Source organism: Euwallacea fornicatus, chromosome 28, assembly GCF_040115645.1.
Source record: "Euwallacea fornicatus isolate EFF26 chromosome 28, ASM4011564v1, whole genome shotgun sequence".
Classification (NCBI taxonomy): domain Eukaryota; kingdom Metazoa; phylum Arthropoda; class Insecta; order Coleoptera; family Curculionidae; genus Euwallacea; species Euwallacea fornicatus.
The window spans coordinates 84,958-107,413 of NC_089568.1; the positions used below are offsets into that span (position 1 = coordinate 84,958).

General features: G+C 42.7%; 1 protein-coding gene across 1 annotated transcript; it reads right to left on the reverse strand.

Moving 5' to 3' along the window:
* Window positions 1–3,191: 3,191 nt before the first annotated feature.
* Window positions 3,192–3,758, reverse strand: LOC136347292 (uncharacterized). Its single transcript, XM_066297175.1, has one exon. It carries the CDS (start codon window positions 3,756–3,758, stop codon window positions 3,192–3,194), a length of 567 nt encoding a protein of 188 aa, XP_066153272.1.
* Window positions 3,759–22,456: the final 18,698 nt, after the last annotated feature.

Here is a 22,456-nt window from a genome sequence, read left to right on the forward strand (position 1 = left end):
CTCATGTCTCTGCTTCCGAGTTCACGCTAACTAATAAATTATTAGTACAGAAAGACTATCTTATTTTCGACCTTCGATGATACGTGCTCATATTTTGCTCTGCTAATTCTACTAAACAGCTCATGGCTTGGAAGGGCGCACTCGATGTGCCGTATATCACTGTGTTGAGTTTATAAATATGGACAAGATCCTTACCATTTGACTGCCATAATTTTTTTTTATTCTCGTTCGCTTTCCTCAATTTTTATGTATCTATACATCATTTTAATGTCTGCACTTAAAATTGTTTTTCGAAAATGTAAACGTAACAATATTATACACAGTTTGTCCTGTACGATCGAACCTATCATCAAGATGTCATTTAACAAGATCCCCGTGTTAATTTTGCAATTCGCATGAAACTACGTGGCACTTTGTGGTGATTGAGTTTTTTACCAGTGCCCTGTGTGATAGAAAATAGCTCTTGCTGGACATAGAGTCGTCATTTTCGATTGATTCCTGTCGCGTCATGTGACCTAAAGCTTTGCACTCGGCCATAAAGTCTACATATTATTTCTTTAGTTCCTCGTTTTTCGTTAATTTTTTCTCCAGCTTTTTTTTTTTTTTTTTTTTTTTTTTTTTTTTTTTTTTTTTTTTGCGAGGAGGGGGAATCTTCTTAAGACACCCGGCCTTGTCCACGACCGGGTAGTGTGGGATTCGACCGACCATTACGTCGCCCGCCTACCCACTAAACCCACCTCCCCTCTTCTGCCCCGGAACCGCCTTTCGGCATTACATCAGGGCGTCCTGTTCTTCTCGAATAGGTACGGACGCGACCCCGTACACCACTCTTCTTCCTTTCATTCTCCTTTGCAATCTTTGCCCTCAAGATTTTCTCTATCAGGCCCTCAAACGCACACCACTTGCTCTTGCTTTCCACCAGTTCATTCCCTATCGTCCGTTGGTTCAGGTCGAGTCCCCTCGCCCTCGCCTCCGCCCGATAGCCCTCCCATTCAGGACACTTCCACAGCGTGTGCTCCGGTGTGTCCTCCCTTTCGTCACAGAACCAACATTCTGCACTCCTTTCCACTCGTATTCGCTTCAGGTATTTCCCAAACACCCCGTGTCCGGTAAATACCTGAGCCAACATGTACCCGCTCTTCGTCCACTCACACTCGTACCACGCACGGATCCGGGGTATGAAGGTCTTTGCCCAACCCTCATACTTCTCCCAGTCCTGCTCCCATTCGTTCATTGCCCATTCCTTCGCCTCTCCATTCCCTTCCCACATCATGCTTCTTTCCATCACTCGTATTCTCACTGGAGGAATCTTGGCCAATGCCAACACCGCAGCGGTCGGTGCCGTTCTGTAGGCACTGGCCACCCTGAGCGCGAGCAAGCGATTTGCCCTCTCCAGGACGGCCTCGTACCCCCCATACGCTAACTCCGTCCGCCAGACTGGAGCCGCGTACAGCAGGACCGACGATGCCGCCATTACCATCATCCTCCTCCTTTCATACGCCAATCCACTCGCCCTGGGCAGAATGCCCTCGAGCTTCCCAATCACTTTCGCTACCTTTTCGGCAGTCCGACGTACGTGCTCACCGAAGCGAGCATTTCTGCCGAACCACACTCCCAGGTGTTTCACGCATTCCTTCGTCTCGTACGAGACGTCGTCCGCTCTCAGACTCATACTTCTGATTTTCCTTCGGCCGGCCAGGAGCACAATTTCGGTTTTATCCGTAGCCATGCTAAGCCCCATGCGCTGAAACGTATCGGCGACCAGTTCCATGGCCCACCTAGTCCTCGTCTCTGGGGTTACCCCATCTTTCGCCGAGACCACCAACGCCAAGTCGTCCGCGTAGGCCACCGGAGTGACCCCTCGCGGATACTCGACTGTCAGTATCCCGTCGTAGTAGAGGTTCCACAAGACGGGGCCCAGGACGGACCCCTGAGGAACTCCACACGACAGTTCTCGGACTCCCCCGTCAGGCAACACCAAAACCCGATCTTGCAGGTACGACTGAACTACGTTCAAGAGGTACCCGCTCACCTGGGCCCTCCTCATCACGTCGATGATTAGGTCCCAAGGCGCCGTATTAAAAGCGTTCTTAACATCAATTGTCACCATGACGCAGAAGCCCGCGTGCGTGTAGCTCTTCCCCCTGATCCCCTCAACTATCCGCATGACCGCCCGCATGGCGTCCAAGGTACTCCTGCCCTTGACGAACCCATACTGACTCTCGCTCACTATTCCACGTATACTCGCTTCTTCCAGCAATCTGGTCTTGACCACCTTTTCGGTCACTTTTCCGAGTCCGTCCACGAGGCATATGGGCCGGTACGAGGCCTCTGCACCTGGATCACGTTTTGGTTTCTCCATCAGCACCAGTCGAGTCCTCTTCCAGACTTTAGTGTATTCGCCCGAGGTCAAGATGCGATTTACGCAACCCACCATACCCTGGGGCACTGCCCCAAGATACAGCTTCGAGACCTCGTTCGGTAACCCGTCCAGTCCCGGAGCCTTGCGGCTCTTGAGACTCCCAACGGCCTGACGGATCTCTTCCACGGTGACTCGAGGTACGTCATTCGGCCCCACTTGCACCATTTCCCATACTACCCGCGGCTTCACCGGAAATAGCGTGTCCACCTGCCTGCGCATTTCTGCTTCGGGCAAGGGACCATTACTCAGACGGCCAAGTTTCCCGGTCACAATTTTGTAACCGAGCCCCCAGACGTCCGTCTCCAGCTCCGCACAAACTTGCTTCCACGCCTCCCTCTTGGCATTCCTTATGGACTCCTTGAGGGCCTTACGCTCTCTCTTGTATTCTTCCGCTGCACCTGTGTCTATCACACTACCTCTTCCTCTCACCCACGTCCATCTCCTTCTCGCCCTTATGCACGCTTTTCTCCTTTCGGCAACTTCATCACACCACCAGTACATCGCACGCTTCGTTTTCCCATTGCCACTATCGCGCTTCCTCATACACTCGTCGCAGGCATCGCTTATCTCCCGAACTATTCCTTCGGGAGTTTCCACGACACCCAGATCGACTCTCTCGTTCACGTACCGGTCCACTTTTTCTAGACCTTTCGCACTCATCATCCATCCCCCTTTTTCCACCTTTTCTCTCCCACCATCAGACACTATCCCTCCCCGCGCTATGCGATAGGAGATGTATCTGTGGCCACTACCACTCTCCATTCCCACTTCAACCCTCCAATCTCTCACCCAGCCACTCACCGACGCTCCCGTCATGGTCAATCAGTGACCTGCCGTTTCGGTTGCCGAACGTCCACTCATCCCCGGTGTTGTTGGGGACGAGCTCTGCTGCGTCCAGAAACTCCACCAGGACCCGTCCGTAAGCATTGGTCACCCCAGAGCCGAACCGCCCACTCTTAGCGTTCAGGTCCCCGGCAATGAGGACCCTCCTGCTGTCACGCCCCCTGACGCACCCCCCCAACCGATCGAGCCACGCCGAGAAATCGGCGGTGCTCTTGTTCGGGGAGAAGTACGCGGAGACGAGAGCGATGCCGTCCAGCTCCGCAACAACGAACCCCCGGTCCCGGTGGATCGACTTCACCCTCACACCCGGCGCAAGCCAGATGAAGGCGTCATCGACCCTGTCCCGGACGAGATCCGTCCCAGCGACGCACGGCTCTTGACCGAGCACCACATGGATGCCCTGCTCCCTGACCACCTGGTACATGAGGTCCGTCGCGAGACGGCCCCTGTCCAGGTTGATCTGCAGGCACCGCAGTTCCCCGTTAGACGCCATGATCCCAAACATACTCCACGCTCACGCACACGCGCATTCACACGCACTCACCCACTCGTGTCCGCGCCTAGTCCTTCCGCTGCCCTTCCCCGCCGCTCACCATGGACCTGAAGAATCTGGTAGACGGTGAAACATCCATCTTCTTCCCCGGGCCCGGTGTGGACGTCTCTGTCGGCTCCTCCCCGGCATCCAGTACCCTCTCCGCGCCCTTGGGCTTCCCCTCGGCCTCGGACGTGCCCCCATCCTTGGGTTTCCCCTTGGCCTCGGGCTCGCCCCCAGCCTTAGGTTTCCCCTTGGGCTCGGGCTCGCCCCCAGCCCTGGGTTTCCCCTTGGCCTCGGGCTCGCCCCCAGCCTTGGGTTTCCCCCCAGCTTTAGGCTCCCCCGTGGCCCCGCTGATCGCTCCGCACCCTAGTGCCCCGGCACTGTGCCCCCCTGTGTTGCACAAGGGGCAGAACCTATCCGCGCGGCAGGCCGCGGCCTTATGGCCCCCCTGCGCGCACCTGTGAGCGGTTCACCCCCTTGCATTCCCCCGCTCTATGGCCTCTTTCCCAGCAGCGGTAACAGCGGCCTGTCTCTCGCCTCTCTCTCAGCCGGCACCGTGAGATGCCGACCTTGATGTCCGAGATCTTCGGCAGTGCCACCGCAGCCTCTCCTTCCGCGAGAAGGGTGGCGGTTTGGCAGCTCCCAAAACTGGGACGCAGACTGAGCAGCCGCAGTCGCCCCTGCCCCACCCCAGCCGCGGTCGCCACCGCCCCCACCACCTCCTCGACCGTAGTCACCCCGTCCAGTCCATGGACGAGGAAGGCCACGGCTGTCCCGGCTCCCCCTCTCACTCTCCGTCCTCCCAGCTCCTTAGAGAGCAGCTCGCTCAGCTGCTCCCCCTTACCCCCCTTTGGCACGGTCAGGAGCACCTCTCCCTTCTTTGTCTCCCTGACCGTGCCCGCCTTCACCTCCGTTCCCCCCTTGGCCACCACCTGCCTCACCTTTCGGAGAGCGTCCAAATAGGAGGTCCCCTCCTCTCGCGCGACGAAGATGACGTCCTCCTCCTCCTTAGGTACCGCCACCCTCGCCTCTCCCTCCTTTCCTCCCGGCACATAGAAGCGGAGTCTGATCCCGCTCCCCGCCGCCGCAAGCTCCCCCAGCTTCCTCAGCTTCCCGGGATCGGATCCCGGGACCTGAGGGATAACCACCCCCGTCCTCCCCTCCATCTGAGCGGTTCGAACGAGCTCCCTCAGCGCTCCGTAAACCGCCTCGGGACTCATCTCCCCACCCAGCTGTCGGTAGAAGACGAAGCGCTCCTGCGTCTCCATCCTCCCCCCCCTGCGCATCCGGCAGGACTGCACAAGGAAGGGCATAGTCCCCTCCTCCTGGTCCCCCCCTAGGTTCGCCAACTCTGGAAGCATGGCCAGGATCCGCCCTTTGGCCGCACTGTCCCCCGCCCCAACAATAACCGCCATATCCCTGCGGTACCCCTCTGAGAAGGGGTCACCGCGGACCGTCTCCGTCAGCGAGAACAAACCCGCCTCCCACCTTTCCCAGATCGCCGCACGCAGCTCCCCGGAATCGACCAGGAGGCGGATTCGCTCCCGCTGTTCCGCCGTTCTCCTTTCCTCCTCCGTCTCCGTCTGGACCCTGCAGGTAGCCGTTTCGACCCCCTCCCTGCGCGCCTTCTCGGATTCCTCCAGTCTCCCTCTCAGCCTTTCGACTTCCCTCCTGAGGCTCTCTTTTTCCTCCTCCTCCCTCTCCTCCGTGCGCATCGCGTTCCGCAGAGAGCTCCTTAATGCCCTCATGGCATTATTGAGGTCCTCCGTGGACCTATGCCCCCTCTTGATGACCCGGTCCAAGTCCTCTACCCTGGCCAGGATCCCCTCCAGCGACGAACCCCCCGTAAACGAGAGGGAAAAGCTCTCTTCCGCCCTCCTTCGCTTTTCTCCTTTTGGAGTACTTGCCGAAGGAGGCATCTCATTCGAGAAAGCAAAGGAGAGTTCCTCCCTCTTCGCTCCCTCATCCATTCCACACACACCACTCACTCCACTCACACCACTCATCTCATCCCCTCCATTCACCTGTCTCTCCTTCCCGCTGCTTCCCTCTCCTTTCCCCTTCGGTGGGGTACGCTTTAGTTTCGCGCTCCTCGCGAACCCCTCCCTCGTCTACATCCTCTCCCATTTCTCCGGTAGGCTGGATTGCCTAGAGTGTTTCTGGCCCTCCCCAGAATCCTTGGGGCCAGCGCAGGCTACCGGGGCTCTCACCCGGTCAGAACCTACGGCGGGACTAACACCCGCCTGGGGTACTCTGTTTTGCGATTCACTCATCTTCATTTCATTTTTTTTTTAATTCCTTTCCCCTTATCTTTTCCATCCAGGTTAGTCTTTGGGTAAGCACAGGATATCAGGATGGGTTCTTTCAGGATTCTGGATAATTTCAAGGACACTCCGTGGAGTCGGAATTCATCAAGGATAGGGTGATTGGATAAATTGCACTTTGGGATTTAAGTGCAATTTCAGCTTAGGTATCCGTAGGCTCCCCACACCTATGTTCACTGGATGAAGGTGAACCCTAACGGGACCGCTAGGAACTGGACCCCCACCAGCCATGCATCCCGTCGGCGCGCATCCCACCTTAGGATTTGGGAGGTATTGGCCTCACCACCCGGCCACAAGGGGCCCCCACTCATCTAACTCACCCCAGTAGGAACAGCATTTCTACCATTCCACCAGTTAGAGCAGATGTTTGCGGTCTGATCTTTGGATAGGACAAATAAGGATTCTCCTTAGAGCGGAAGTTTTCAGGAATAAAGGTAAGTTGGAGGAAACTGCACTTTGGTAGGTAAGTACAATTTCAGCTGAAGTTCCGCAGACTCGCCACGTCTGTCTTCACAGGGTGAATCTTCACGGGGTCGCTCGGAGCTGGACTTCCCTCCAGCCTTGCACCCCTTCGGCACGCACCACACCTTGGGAATTGGGAGGTAGTTATAGTGGCCTCACCACTCGATCTCCTAGGAGCTCCCCACTCTTCCAATTTGCCCCGTCAAGACAACATTTCTGCCATCTTACCAGGACAAACCCGAAGTTTACGGTATGATGAGCTGGTCCACGGCAGAAGTTTTCGTTCCGGACTTGCAAGTTTTAAATTGCAGCCATCACTTATCACTCCCACTAACCAAAGCCCCGCAAAGAGCCTTGGCCGTTCCCCTATCCGCCACCCGGGGGACGCGCCTGATAGGTTGCTCAACCCACAGGAACTTTTTCTCCAGCTACATTAATTGTTTTAACGTTACAGTCTTTGAATCTCGGAGACTTAAGTTTGCATCATGCTTAAAGGCATATCTAACCATAAAGTTGCTACCCTTGTCGCAGGTCGTGGATTACGTAAAGTATTCTTCACAGTAGGATTCCTCTGTCGATAAAAATTTTGGTTTATTGAATTACTCAACGTGTCAGAATTTGGTTAGCGAGTCATTTAACATTTTATTCAACATTCACGTTGATAAGTTGCATACCGTTTTTTGAACACGCGATTTAAAAATTTCTAAATTTCCTGATATCACCCAACCTAAGGAAGTTTTTTGTAATATCGGCAACTTACTTCCTAGTCCTACTTTGCCCGAGGCCAATAAGTCCTAAAATACACTGCTCCACGAAAGTAACGCACCACAACGTAACTTCTAATTTTTATTTTTATTTACCTGAATTAAGGAACAAAAAATAATTCTTTTTTAACGTCAATCAAAATGCTTTTAAATAACCGATTTTCTTTTGTACATAACATCAACTAAACCGTGAATCAGTAAAATTTGGCATTAATAATACTGTGAAAGAAACAAGTGACTTATTAAATTTACATAAGTCCTAAAACTTATGTAACATCTTGCAAATTTAATAGCGGGTATTTTCACCTCTGCTTCTAATCGTGTCCTGACAACGACGATTCATGCTTAGAACCAGGATGCGGATAGTGTCTTTATCCAGGTTGTTACATATTTCAATGAGAAGGCGCCCGAGATCTTCTAAATTGTTAGGCTGGTTAGGATGACTCCGCAGTTGTCGTCCTAGTATGTCCCAGACTTGTTCTATTAGATTGAGGTCGGGACTTCGAGCTGGCCAAACCATAGTCTCAATACCAACATCCAATAGGTAGTCACGAACGACTCGAGCCGTGTGGGGCCTAGCATTATCTTGCATAAACAAGAAATTGTGACCAATGTAGGGAGCAAATGGGACAAAGTGGTCTTCTAGGATGTTCGAAATGTACTGATCAGCATTCAAAGTTCCGTTGTTTAACACTACTAAGTCAGTGCGTGCTGTCAAAGAAATTTCACCTGTCTTGGGGGGAATTCTGTCATTCCCCTGGACAATGTAGTAGTTAGTGGGTTCAGCTTCCGCGGCTGGTTCTAAACCTTTTGTTACCGAAGGACCACTCTCGTTTTTGTCAGACCGAAAGAAACTGAGTTAAATTGAATTGCTTGATTGACTTTTTGAATTTGTATATTAACAAAGCTCAACAGTTAGTTTCCACTACCCTTCCTTTGTCACACGGTAACAACCTTTTATTGAATTACTGAAATTGGACGTCCTCCACGGTACCAGGGATTGGTCCTTTGTTTGCCTCTAGTTGGGTTTTTTTTTCTTGAAATCACCAGGGTTTACAACCTTTTCTACGACTATTGCTAATTGCAACCAATATCACAGATGTACTGCCATGGGATTCTTGGAAAATTTTTACAGTGTAAATTTTTTTTCTATCGGCAATAAACTACTTCAAGGGACACCATTATGGGAAAGTTTCCAGGGTTATGATACCCTTTCGCTATGGTTTATTGCCGACATTTGGCATTCCCGAAAAAGTCAGATTGTTTTCAGACACCACCCCACACCATAACTGATCCTCCACCGAACAACGTTGTGTTCATCATGTTACATTGGGTATATCATTCATTTGGTCTTCTAAAAACACGATCTCGTCTGTCGCAAGTATAGAGACAAAATCGCGACTCATCTATCCAAAGAACTCGTTCCCAATCAGCATCTTCCCATTGCACATGATTTGTTGCAAACTGTAATCGGACTCTGCGGTGATCCACAGTTAACACTGGACCTCGGGCTGGAATACGAGGACGCAAGTTTGCTTCCAGAAGACGTTGCCGCATTGTTTCCAGACTTATTCGATGGTTATGTGCATTTTCAAGCTCGGATTGTAACAATCTTGTTGTCACAAACCTTTGCCTAAGCGCGGAAAGCCTTAAAAAACGATCTTCACGAGGAGTCGTGACGCGGTTTCTGCCTTGTCCTGCTCTTCTGGCATGGTCACCCGTTTCTCTGTAGCAGTCAATCATACGCGATACGGATGTATGGGACACACCAAATCTTTCTCCTATTCGCCAATAATTCTATCCCTCTTCATGCAGTACGACCGCTTGGGCACTTTCAGCAGGTGTCAAATTTCTGGATTGCGGTTGCATGATACAATTCGAAGGGGCTACTATCAAATTTACGTATGTACATTTTACACCACACCATCAAAATTCAACCCAATATTTGAGATACAATTCATTTTAAAGGCAAAGAATTTTATCAATACCAAACAAAAAAATTTAATAGCCAACTTATGGTTCGCATAAATAAAAATTTTTTTATAGACATGGAAACTAATCCAATCTCATCTAAGAATTTTTTTTTTCGGACCTCAAATTATCAAATACAGTAATGTTCGCTTATAACGAACCCCAAGGGACCGTAGTAAATAGTTCGTTATAACCGAAGTTCGCTATAAGCAATAAATGGTGTTATGATTGTTTTTTTAATTAATACATAACTCACTTTATTTACATACATATATATTTTAAAAAAGTCAACAAGTAACATTCTTCAACTAGTAACCAATTTAAATAATACATATTTGTTAAATTTAACAACACTTTTTAGGAATTAGAAAGAAAAAAATCGCTAATTTTGGTTTGTTTTATTGTGGTGAAATGAATTTCATTTATATGTAATTCCACATGGGCTATTCCATCGAGAACATTTTGTGGAGTATTTCGCGATTGAAGAAATTGACGAATACTAGAAACATATCGAAGTGCTTCTGTGGTTGTAGGAACGGATATTATTTCATTATTCTCATATGTTGCATCTTCGCCTTCCTCATCATCATCATAAGTGTCAGATGCAGAAGACACAGACGCAATAATGGCATTATCGTCTAAAAACTCAACGCTCACAAGATTGTCATCCACATGAACAAATTCATGAAAATCGTTGTTGGTTTGAAGAAAATCCTCTTGAATATCGGTTTTATTTTTGCATTAATTTTTTTTAAGCCATTCGACTAATGGTAAGTCATCATCTGAATCAAAATTCTCATTTTCGAAAAAATCGGCATGTCGAAAACAATTTCTAATCGTTTGCTTTGACACCTTTTGCCATGCCATATGAATAAAGCGTATTGCATCCAAAAGAGTAATAATAAATTTTTCCTTACCACTATCCATACAAGATATCATTTCCGAGAGGAGGAGTCGTCGATAATGACTCTTTAGACTATGGATAACACCCTGATCCATTGGTTGTAATTTAGAACTAGTGTTTGGTGGCATAAACACTAACGTAATCCACATCAAATTTTTAACATCGGGATGAGCCGGACAATTATCCACTAACAATATGATTTTTCTTTTTTTACGGCGTAATTCTTCATCCCATTCACGTAATGCATTTATAAAAATCTCTGAATTCATCCATGCCCTTTTATTGGACTTATAAGTTACTGGCAATTGTACAATATTCTTAAAACATCTAGGGTTTTTAGATTTTCCAATTACCAATAACTTTCTTTTTTCGGATCCTGTCAAATTCGCTACAACAAATATAGTGATTCTTTCTTTGGAAAGCTTTCCACCTTCACAGGTTTGCCCTTTAAACTTTAGTGTTCTATCAGGTGTAAGCTTGAAGAATAAACCGGTTTCATCTCCATTGAAGATGTCCACATCCTTAAAGTTTGACCTAATTATTGGCCATTTGTTTTGCAGCCAGTCATCTACAATGTTCATATCAACTGAAGTCGATTCTCCAGCAATTCTTCCACTCGTAATATTATGCCTTCTTTTGAACCTTTCGATCCAGCTTCTATTAAATTTCGGTTCCTGGTTTCCGGATACCTTACTTGCAAAATCTTCAGCTTTTGATTGTAATATAGCACCGCTAACAATTGCGTTATTATTTCTTTGTTGAGAAAACCATTTTAAGAGTCTTTGGTCAACTTCGTAATTATTGGGCTTTTTGATTTTTTTTACATTTGAATGTTGTCCACTTTCGAAGGTTTTTAGGATTGTTTCTTTATTTTTCCAAATTGTTGCAACCTAAAATTACATATGTATAGTCAAATTTTAATTCGTATTAATACTATTTCAAATTATATAATTTATTACAAAGCCGGAAAATTACTGGAATAACAAAAAAAAATATCTGTGAACATTGCATATTTTATTGTTCTTACCGTTGATTTACTTAATCCCATTTCTGAACAAATTTCACTCTGTTTGGCATGTCTCTGCAACCATTTAACAATGTCATATTTACAATTTAAAGTTAAAGCTTTACGTTTTTTTTTTAATGATATAACTCATGATTTTTTTAACGAACGAATTCTTTGAACGCTATCAATATACTGGAACAACTGTGTCGTTTGTGTCAGCAATTTGCTTCAAACGATTTTGGACTTTCCCCGAGAATTGTTTACTTTTCTTCTTTGGGACTTCGATAAAATCCCGCGTTAAGTTCGTTATAACCGTAAAGTTTTTCTATTCTTCTAAAAATTTAAGGTTCGTTATAAGCGAAAGTTCGTTGTAAGCGGGTTCGTTATAAATGACAAAAATAACATACGTTTAAATGTACTTGAGTTCGTACTTCATAGATTAGTTCGTTATAAGCGAACATTACTGTATTTGGATTTATTCTTTTCCATTATTGAAGAATAATTTGTCTCAGTTCTGATTTTGAGGAAATTTGTTTTTTTCTAATGTTTCTTTTCAAAATGGCCCATAAATGCTCAATGGGATTTAAGTCGCTGGATTGTGGAAGTGTTTGAAGCAATTTTGGAACGTTCCAAATTAACCATTCTTTATTGAGCAGAGCCGTATGTTTCGGGTCGTGGTCGTGTTGGAATCTATAGACCCTGGGCATACCTAATTTTTCGGCACTCTTCTTGACGTTTCTTTTCAAAATTTCATTGTAACCGTGTTTGTCCGTAATATTTTCAATAGTCAACAGATCCAACTCCTCTTGATGACATACACCCCCAAATCATTAAAGATCCACCACCATATTTGACAGTTGGAAGTGTATTGGGTGGATTATTGTCTTCATTGGCCTTTCTCTATACTCTATGGATTCCATCGGACCCAAAAAGATTGATTTTGGTTTCGTCGGACCAAATGACACTATCCCAAAACCCTTCGTCTTTGTCTATATGCTCTTTAGTGAATAGAAAACGTTTACGGCGGTTTACCTTATTGACATAGGGTCTTTTCCTGGGTACTCTACCATGATTTCCGTTTTTCTACAGTACTCGACGAATTGTTTGAAGACATACAAGCTTTCCTGTTATATCTTGAAGGATCAGACGAATTGTTGGTACACTAATTGTAGGATTTTTCTTAATTTCTTTAATAATTGTCCTTTCTTCTCTTTCGCTTAATTTCCTTTGCCTCGGTTTTTTGCGTAAATTTTTAATGGATCCTTGAGTTTTAAATTTATTAACAATATATTGAATTTTTGAGCGCGATTCGTTGGTCATATCAATAATTTTTCTCAAACTATAGCCTCTTAAAGCCATATTTATGATAGAATGTTTTAAATCTGTACTTAACTGCACTCGTTTCGACATTTTCCAAACGACTGATGAAAGAAATATCAAATATGTAAGTGCATTTTTATTCATCGTGAATATATCAAGTTTTAAGTCGTTGTGACTTCAAAAAAATATATATTAAAATGATTACAAAAATGCTTAGGATTAACATCCACGAGCTTCTAATTACTAATAATCTCTCTACTGATACTGGCTTGTGTTTCTATAATAAAAATATGCTGAACCATCTGAATCTGAAGCGTGTTATGGGTTTCACGTGTTACATGTGTTTTATCCCATTGAAATGGACATATAATTTATCCAAAAGAATTCTTAAAAAAAAACTGTTTACTAACATTTAGCTCTCTTTCTAATCAACTGTATGAACAGAAGTGTTGCACGTAGTAAATACATTTTTGTAAATTTAATTAATTATCTATGGTAGATTAGAAGATAAAAATTCATGAACATTATATAATTGTTCACAACATATTTATTGATCACAATAATGAAATAAATATTGCTAAAAATAAATTTAAAAGCATTTAGAGAGTCTTTTACATTAAAAATGTAGGTGTACGAATAGAACTGTTGTATACTGTATCTACAAATTACATAATTTTTATTTCTTAATTTGCACAAATAAATAAATATTTAATAGCGTGTATTACACCCTCCTGCTTTGGTTACTGCTTCACACCTCCTTGACATTCTTGAAATTAAGTCTCTAATGTTATATTGATTAATGTGATCCTACACTTCCGTGATCTGCAATTACAGCTCATAGAAGTCCCTAGGGAGAACCCATAAGGTTCTTGTTGAGGGATTCCTTCGATAATTGAAACCACGACAACGATATTTTGTTTTATGTAGATGGACTGTATTTAATTGGCACTTATATCAAGTAATGAAAGAGTTTTTGAGTCAAAGTAGAAGTTGGAAGAATGCTTAACTGGGCGGGTTACATTTTATGATGCCCTTTACATCCCGACACCGATGCAGCTTCCACCCGAAGAGAAAAAGAAGAGAGAGAAAAATTGTTTCGATTATTCCTTAAGTACCAATCCTGAGGAATTCCAACTAGGGGCGCACCACTACCAAGAACCATTATGGGCTATGGCTACGCCGGGTCCCATGTCTCGTGGCCATCTGGGAAATATTTATACTAGTCGCTTTTCTGGGAATATCGCAGGCCCAACAAATTGACCAACATAGCAATAGTTCCGATCGAGAAAGCTTCCCTTGACTAGTAGCATATTCCCCAGTCAAACGTACCCTTAGCTTTTGCCTAATGGGCCATGTGGCCTGGCACCCAGATGGTATTCTCCGAATAAGTATTGCCGTACATGGGTGTAACTTAAGGGATAGGTACAAATATACACCAAACTAAAATTAACAACAATAAAAAACAAAAGCTAATAACTTAGAGTCCCTAACAGTTCTAATTTGTGGTCTCATGTTGTCCCTTAAATATTCGATGGGGTTCAGATCAAAGCTTCTTGCTGGCCAAAGCAACGTTTGAATTTTCACATCTTAGAGGTAATTTTGTACTACTGGTGCCACGTGTGGACGTGCATTATCGTGCATCAATAAGAATCCCTCATTGATAATTGGAAAATATGGCACTACATTGAGTTCTTAAATATCGGTTATGTATCTGTAGGCTGTCAAAGCATCATTCTGAAGCACAACTAATCCGTGCGACTATCCAAACTAATACCTCCTCATATGATAACAGATCCACCGCCATAGTCCACAATTCTGACAGTGATACGCTGGACGCATCGCTCTCCAGGACGTCGATGAGATTTCCTACGACGATCATCACTAAAAAGACAAAATTTAGACTCATTCGTAAAGAGTACGTTACCCCATTGACTGTCTTCCCAATCTTGATGTTGTCGAACAAATTGAAAATGCTTCATTCGATATTCTACGGCCAATAAAGGATCGCTTGCAGCCCTATAAGGAGTAGTATTGCTTTTTGTCAACCTCCTTCTCACTGTATCTTGACTGATATGAAAGTTATATCGGTAAGAAAGTTTCTTGTAATTAATTCATTTCGTAAAACTTGCAGTTGCAAAAATCGATCTTAATTATTCGTTGTCAACCTTTGTCGTCCTTGTCCAGGTGTTTTTTCATTCGTATTAGTCTCCCGAAACCGTGTGAGTGCTCTGAATACCATAGATCGGCCGTTTACCAAAAGCGAGCTGGCAACGTTGCAGAGCTGCGCCTGGCCATAGCACCAAGCGAGCAGTACCGCAAATGAGCTCCATCTCGTTTTATTCAGATTTTGTCAACTATGAATGGAGATGCGCAGAAAGATACACTCCTTCATATGCCTAGTTCGCTGGGATGTACTTTATAATAAATTTTAAAAAAGTATTTACAGGCCCATACTATTGCCAAAATTTATTTTTTTATGGCACTATACTTGATTTCAGAGTGGTTAAACGTTAAAAAAGCGAACGAAAAGAGTTTATGTGAGCCTATTGGTCCTTGCGACAAAATGGCTCCTAACGCAATATTCGACACATCTGTTTTTATGATAAACGATCTTTTAAAATCTGGATATTTGAGTATTGGAGCGTTGATTAATAAAGGCCGCGTAAGGTTAAAGGGTTAATTCGGCTCTCACGGGCGATCGATCTGAAATTTTTGCCAATTGTCCCTATTACTGGAAGGACTTACCACATAAAATTTCAACTTCCTAAGTCTTACCATTCAAAGGTAGCTCGGGGTTGAGGGTGAAAACTTTAAAACGCCATATCTCGGAAATTATTCATTGTATAGTTTAAATTTTATGACCATTTACGCGTGTAGATCATAATAATAACACACGACACACGTTTACTTAGTTGATAAGAATGCACTTCTTAGCTATTTAGTTTAGTCAGCTCTTTTTTATATAAAAGTAATCCCAGCACAGCATAAGTAGTCATTAAGTCATTAAGCTCTTAAGGTGCTCGAACCTGTAACTTCGATCTTTTTTAAATAAATATATATTTTCTTGAACTCATCGAAAGAAATAATAAAACTTTTGGGACAAAACGGTAAGTCCTTCAGTACCCAAATTCTTATTTTCATATACTTGCAGATTTATCGGTTGATGCCAAAGGGCCGAAATCTCAAAAAAAACTTAGGTGATTTTAGAGGAGTTTGCACTTTGGCACACTAACCATTTTTGCACACTGTGTAGAGGGCCTTTCGAAGTATCTATCCACGTTGAATCAGATTTGTATCAAAGTCAGAATTTGGGATATAACGATTCAAAGTATAGGTATATATTTATATATAGTATATTTATACTGCGTGACAAAAAAAGGTGAACACTCATTAAAGATAATTTTTTTTGTACGTGTTCAGTACCACATACTTATTCAATGATTACATTCTCAGCAAGATCAGAGGAAGAACTTCATTTTTTTTTTTAAATAGTGTGTTGAGCATCCACGGTTCCTTATACACTCAATGACACGCCTGGGCTCGGATCTAATAAGATTGTCAATGTCTTCTTGTGGTATCTCATTCCAGGCAGTCTGAACTTCATGAGTAAAGGCTGCTAAAGTCTGTGGAGGATGCTGTAAATTCAATAGTCTGCGGTCAATAATGTCCCAGACATGTTCAATAGGAGATAGATCTGGCGATCGAGGCGGCCAGGGTAAACGGTTGATTTGATGTTAATCCATGAACGTTGTTGTTTGTCTAGCAACATGAGGTCTAGCATTGTCTTGCTGGAAAATAGCATTCGGTATAGTGCGAAAGTATGGAATCAAATATGGCTCCAACGCTTCTTGGATATTGCGTTGAGCAGTCATGTTGCCTCTAATGAAAACTAGAGGTGACCTGCTACCATATGCGATAGCATTCCATATCATAACGCCTACAGTACGGTGGACATGACGCTCTCTGTCAAATTGTGAATCTCGCCTTTCACCCCGTCGCCTTCTCACCCTTGCTTGACCGTCGTTCATCCCCAGAGAGAAGCGGAATTCATCACTAAAGATCACCTGAGTCCATTCTTGGTCCCACTGAATCCTCTCTCTACACCATTGTAAGCGGTTAGATCGATGTTTGCAAGTGAGAGGCAGCATCCAATGCGGACGATAGGACAAAAGGCCAAAACTTCGTATTCGGCGATATACTGTACGCATACCAACCCTATTCCCATGTTCTTCAAACCACTGATTTGCAATAGCTCCATTGCTGCTAAATCTGTCTCTAAGAACCAAAAGTCCCAATCGACGATCTTCGCGCTCTGTGGTTCCTCTGAGTCGCCTAGTGCCTTTGGCTCTGTGCCCACGGCCTTCCTGAGTCCACGCCTGGTAACACCGCACTATGGTTCCTAAGGATCTGTTAGTTCTTCTAGACACTTCTCTGACCGACAGACCTGCGTCGCGTAACTTAAAAATCCGCCCCCTCTCAATGTCACTAAGCTGACGGATCTATTCAATTCTACGCACTCTAGGTATAATGAGTAAAAATTATGACCGATTGCAACACACTTCACAAAAGTTGCGATACAAATATGAACAAGAATGTTTAAACAAAATTTTATTTTTTTAAAGAACGATTCATGGAAACTAAAAAAAATTAACAGATAAACTTGAAATTTTGACCATTTCTTTCTTTTTTTAAGATAAGTCAATATGCAAAAAATTATCAAAATGAAATGGTTTTTAATGGGTGTTTACCTTTCTTTGTCACGTGGTATAATCATTTTCTACATTTCTTTAAAATCGGCTGGACAAAATTAAAGCGACTCTACAAATAATTCATAATTAGTGGTTGATTTTTCAAAGATATTGATCCTACTTTATTAGTATTTCGTCCAATAACCCTTATTGATAATAACTGCCCCATATCTTTCAGGCATTGATCGAATTAAATTATCAATTGTTTCTTGTTTGACATGTTGCCATGTTTGGACGATCTCTTGATATAATGAGGCCCTGTTCGAAAAATTTTTGGTTCCAATTTGCCTTGCCACAATCTTCCATAAATTCTCTATGGAATTTAAGTCGGGACATTTTGGTGGCCATTTCAGAACCACAATTTTTTTGCTCATCAGCCATTTCTTCACCAGTTTGGAGTTGTGTTTCGGGTCGTTGTCATGTTGGGAAATGAATTTCAGGGGCATTTCCCATTCAGCATAGGGTTTCATTGTGTTTTCAAGGATGTTTAAATATACGAATCGGTCCATCGTTCCCTTGATTTGTGTAATTGGACCCATTCCATAGAACGAAAAGCAACCTCAAACCATGACGCTACCGCAACCATGTTTAACAGTGCTTGAAACATATTTTGGGTCCAGTGTTTTGCCTTTGGGTCTGTGTACGTAATTTGCCCCGTCAATTTGAAATAAATGAAATGTCCAATTATGGTGACGCGTCGCAAACAACATCTTTGCGTCCCTATTTTTTTTGATAAAAATGGTTTTTTCGCTGGTCTTCTTCCTGGAAGTCCAGCTTCGGCCAATCTACGTCTTATTGTTCTCAAAGACACTTCTACGTCTTATCGTTCTCGAAGACATTTATACGTCTCCTGGGTCTGTGAGAATAGTAGTTGAGGACTTCTTTGGTTCTTTTTGGATTAGCCTTTTAATGCGCCGTTCCAGTTTTTTATCGGTTTTCCTAGGTCGACCTCCTCGTTTTAAATCGTAAAAAAATTTAAAAAAACCTTTCCGCGAATATTGTTTTAAGGATTTTGGAAACTACATGTTTAGAAACGTTAAATTCATCACTAATTGTTTTTTGTGAACGGCCATTTTTGTATTCTTGAATGATCTTTTCTTTCAAATCGAATCGTTTTTCTCAGAAACTGTTGCTTCTAGCGACTTCAATAAAGTATACCTTTTCTAAGTATAGAAGGTAGGAAAAAAGATTTTTCAATGCTAAAATAACATACACTTTGGCACAAAAAAGTTACAAAGGATTAAATGTGTTCTAATGGTCGCTTGTGGTGCCCTCTAGAAAATACAACTAAATGTTAAATAAATTTGAATTTCGCGTTCTAAAACACCCTCAGATACGAAACTTGGTGAAACTAGCTCAAAGGAGTCGAAAGACATGAAAGGAAATTCGACTTATTTTTACTTAAATAATCTGCGGTATCATTTTGGCCACGCAATTCGAGGACACCCTGTAGATGAATCCCTTCGATCTCACCTATGAAGCAATAGTGGCCCAAAGCAATTGGGGCTATATTTTACACTGTAAACATTACAAGTTCGGTTAAATAAGACGAAAGTTGTTAAATTTGATGACAAGTGAAGGTCTCTAGGCACTGTTGTCAAAGTTTGTTCGGTTTCGGAAATATTGGGAAAAATCGAAATTTTGACAAAAACGCATTCTATTTTCTTATACTTTTAGGTATGTCTTTTGGAAACTATACATTTTATTTTACTCTGATTCTAAATTTTAAATATAGGACAAAATAAATTAGGTACCTCTTTTGAAATAAGAAATTAACGTCCATTAATCAAATCGATATTATTTAATTAATAAAGCATGGTGTTGAAATATCTCTGTAGGATAGTGTGATGACTTTCCTCATATCATCTCGAAATGCTCAGTGGCAAATAGTAGTCGTGAATCACGTACCCGTGAGTAAATAATTGCTCAGTTGTGATGGATTTTAATGGATTTATTGTAACAAGTAACGAAGATAACTATTAAGACAGTGATAACAAAACTATCCCCGAAGGGTATCAAGTGCGTCCGTTTTAATTGCTTGCCAAGGGTGTTCTGGTTTCTTGCAGTATATCCCCATTGCCCCTCTTCCTGACCTTAATCATCTGCACCCCATGTGCAGCACACATGTTTTCTATCCGTTGTAAGAGACTTGTAAAAAAGGTACATGCAGACCCAAGTGTTTCCCTTCTAACAACGGGTATTCCTTCCCTTGGCCGTAATTTACAACGGGAGACGGGCAATGATTTACAACGTGTAAGAAATCTGAACAATCTCAATTAATTACAATACCGGCACACATACTACACATAGGTACAAATGTTGAAAATGTCCTCTATTACATTGTAGACGTTCTCAAGCGTTTTTTATAACTTTTTTTTTATAAATTATTTTACGTATTAACCGTCAGTTTGTTACAGGCGTCTCAAATTACAAAAATAAGGTCGTCCAAATCCACGAGGATTGTTCTATAGGGCTGATCTTTAATCAAAAATCAGACCGAAAAATTCATGAGCATCAAATCTGGTGATCAATGTGGCCAGTAGTAGGATTACTGTTTTCAATTCAAGCATTGGGTTTCCAGCTATTTAGATATCATGTGCAGTGAAGATCACGACGTGCTGCAGCATCGTGTTGTTGAAAATTCTTAAAATTTCATACATATCAAGGGAAAGATCATTTAAAAGTGCTTGTAAGATAGTTTATAACAAATCTAAATATCTAGCTGCTGTCCGATGCTCATGAAAAAAATATGAATCCACGAGTTCTCTGTCTAAAATTCTCATGCAGACATTACGCCAAATCTCTCCTGGGATGCCGGTTCTCGATGAATTTTTTGGTATTAGTGGTAGTGAATGTTTCGATTGAGCCATTTATTGGTGCACAAACGGCTGACTTTCATTAGATCACAAAATTGCTTTACAAAAATTGTCATCATGCCTTGTTTTTCTGACTAACCATCTACAAAATATTCGCATTCTTCAGTAGTCCTCGGCCCTCAAATGTACTATTTTTTGAAACTTCCAGTTTCCAACTTTTTGCTCTACGAGAAAAATGCAGTTTTTTTAAAATTGTTTGTTATTTCTTAGCGCTAAACAAACTTGTTGCTAGTGTCACATTTTCGTGTTTGTAACTACGCAATACATATTGAAAAATGTTTATTGGTAATATTCTCAAGTTATTAAATGAAAAATTACCATTTATCAATATCTTTACCGAGGTTTCCAAACTTTTGTGCAGAAGTGTAATTATTCGTACATGTGAATGCCTCGTAAGCTAACAATAATTTTTTTAAAGTTAATTAAATTTTTATTAAGTCCCTAGAAAGAGTAATTCGACGTAAGAAGTTGGAATGAACCCTAGCCATCAGTTCCTCCTCGTTTCTTAAAATATCCATTGAATTTTCAATTCGTCTCCTCAAATCATCTTCATTATTTACAGTTGTTGAGAGTACCATGGATTTTAGAGCCCCTCATAGAAAATAATGAAGTGGAGTTTATTTTTCTGTTTACTATGATCCTTGCAGTCGGTTATTATTAACAAAAATTTAAAAATAAATATTTCCTCCTCAATATAAAAAAAATATTCGGACATTTGCTGATTCTTCAATATTCTAATATTTGTTACAACAAATAACTCAGTTTGGCAGTTTGAAATCTCCGTTTTCTGTAACTGATGATTATTTATTAGGAGTTCGATTTAATTCGTAGCGTTTTTTTTAAGAAAAAAATTTATTGATTTTAAATTAAAATAAAAAAATACATTAATTAAAGCATTGCCCATCGTTTTCTACTACTTTTGACTGTCTTTCGGGCAGGGCACGAATACCGCGTCGGAAGAACGCGTTGTCTTTAGATGCAATCCATGAATCGACCCATTTTTGACAATCTCCGTAAGAAGTGAACTTCTGCTCAGACAGACTATGAGCCACCGAATCGAAATAATAATCAGATGGAGCAACATCTGGGGAATACGGCGGGTGGGGCAGGATTTCCTATTTAAGTCTTTCCAGGTACACATACGTCCAAAATTATTGCATAGGAATGTTGGTAAAATCAAAAGACTTTCCAAGTAATATTTACTTCTAAAGTTAATCAGGACTTACTTCCGACCACAGGGAAAAGATATTTCTGTACTATTTACTTTTGTTACAAATAAATTCAACAAATAATAGAAAATTTATTTATAAGATTTGAAAATTAAATATTACATTCCAAGTATAACAATTAGGAACAGGGAAAAATATTGGTCCTAATAGTCTGTATTTCCTCCTCGGACATTGATGGACTCTCTAAGACGGTTTGGCACGCTACCAATTAGTTTATCTACGTAGACCTGTGGAATTTGTTCCCATTCTTCGATTGCTGCAATTCTGAATTCTCTTAACGTTAAGGGAGGGTTATTTCTTTTCTTTATCCGTCTTTTTAGGAAGTCCCAAGCATGCTCTATCACATTCATATTCGGAGATGCGGGAGGCCATCGTAATCGAGTTATTCCTTCTTCGTCACAAAAGTGTTGTACTTCAATTGTTCGATGTGGAGGTGCGTTATCATCAACGAAGCCGAAATCTGCACCAACTGCCCCTCGGAATAAACGAACAATTGGGTTTGACACCTCCTGAATGTAAACTTGTCCCGTCATTGTTCTGTCGATAACAACTAATGGTGTTCGAGCACCTCTCATTATGCCAGCCCAAAACATTACACTACCCCCTTGAAATGGGACACGGGGCTGAGCTGTAGCTAATCTGGCTTGTCGTCCTGGAGCCCTCCAGACTCGGGTACATCGAGAATCCGACACTAGGCCTATTCGTGTTTCATCTGAAAACATGACATTTTCCCAGTTTTGATTTTGATCCACCATTTCTCGTGACCATTGTAACCGTGTACGTTTTTGCTCTTCTGTTAATTTTGCAACTCGCAAAGGTCTCCGGCAATGTAAATTAATAGACCTCAATCGACGTGACACAGTAACTCCCTCAAGCCATGCAAGCTCTCTAGATAAAGCACTCGCTGTGCTTGTTGGGTTTCTTCTAGCAATTATTGACAACTGACGATCTTGTACTGCAGTGGTAAGCTTTTTCCGACTTCTTCCTGGACGATCCTTGACATCATTGGTTTCGGGAAACTTTATTAATTCTGTTAAGACGTAGGTCCATTT

What these genes read in the sequence shown, in the direction of transcription:
- LOC136347292 (XM_066297175.1), bottom strand. Translation starts at nt 3,758, where the DNA reads ATGGCGTCTAACGGGGAACTGCGGTGCCTGCAGATCAACCTGGACAGG.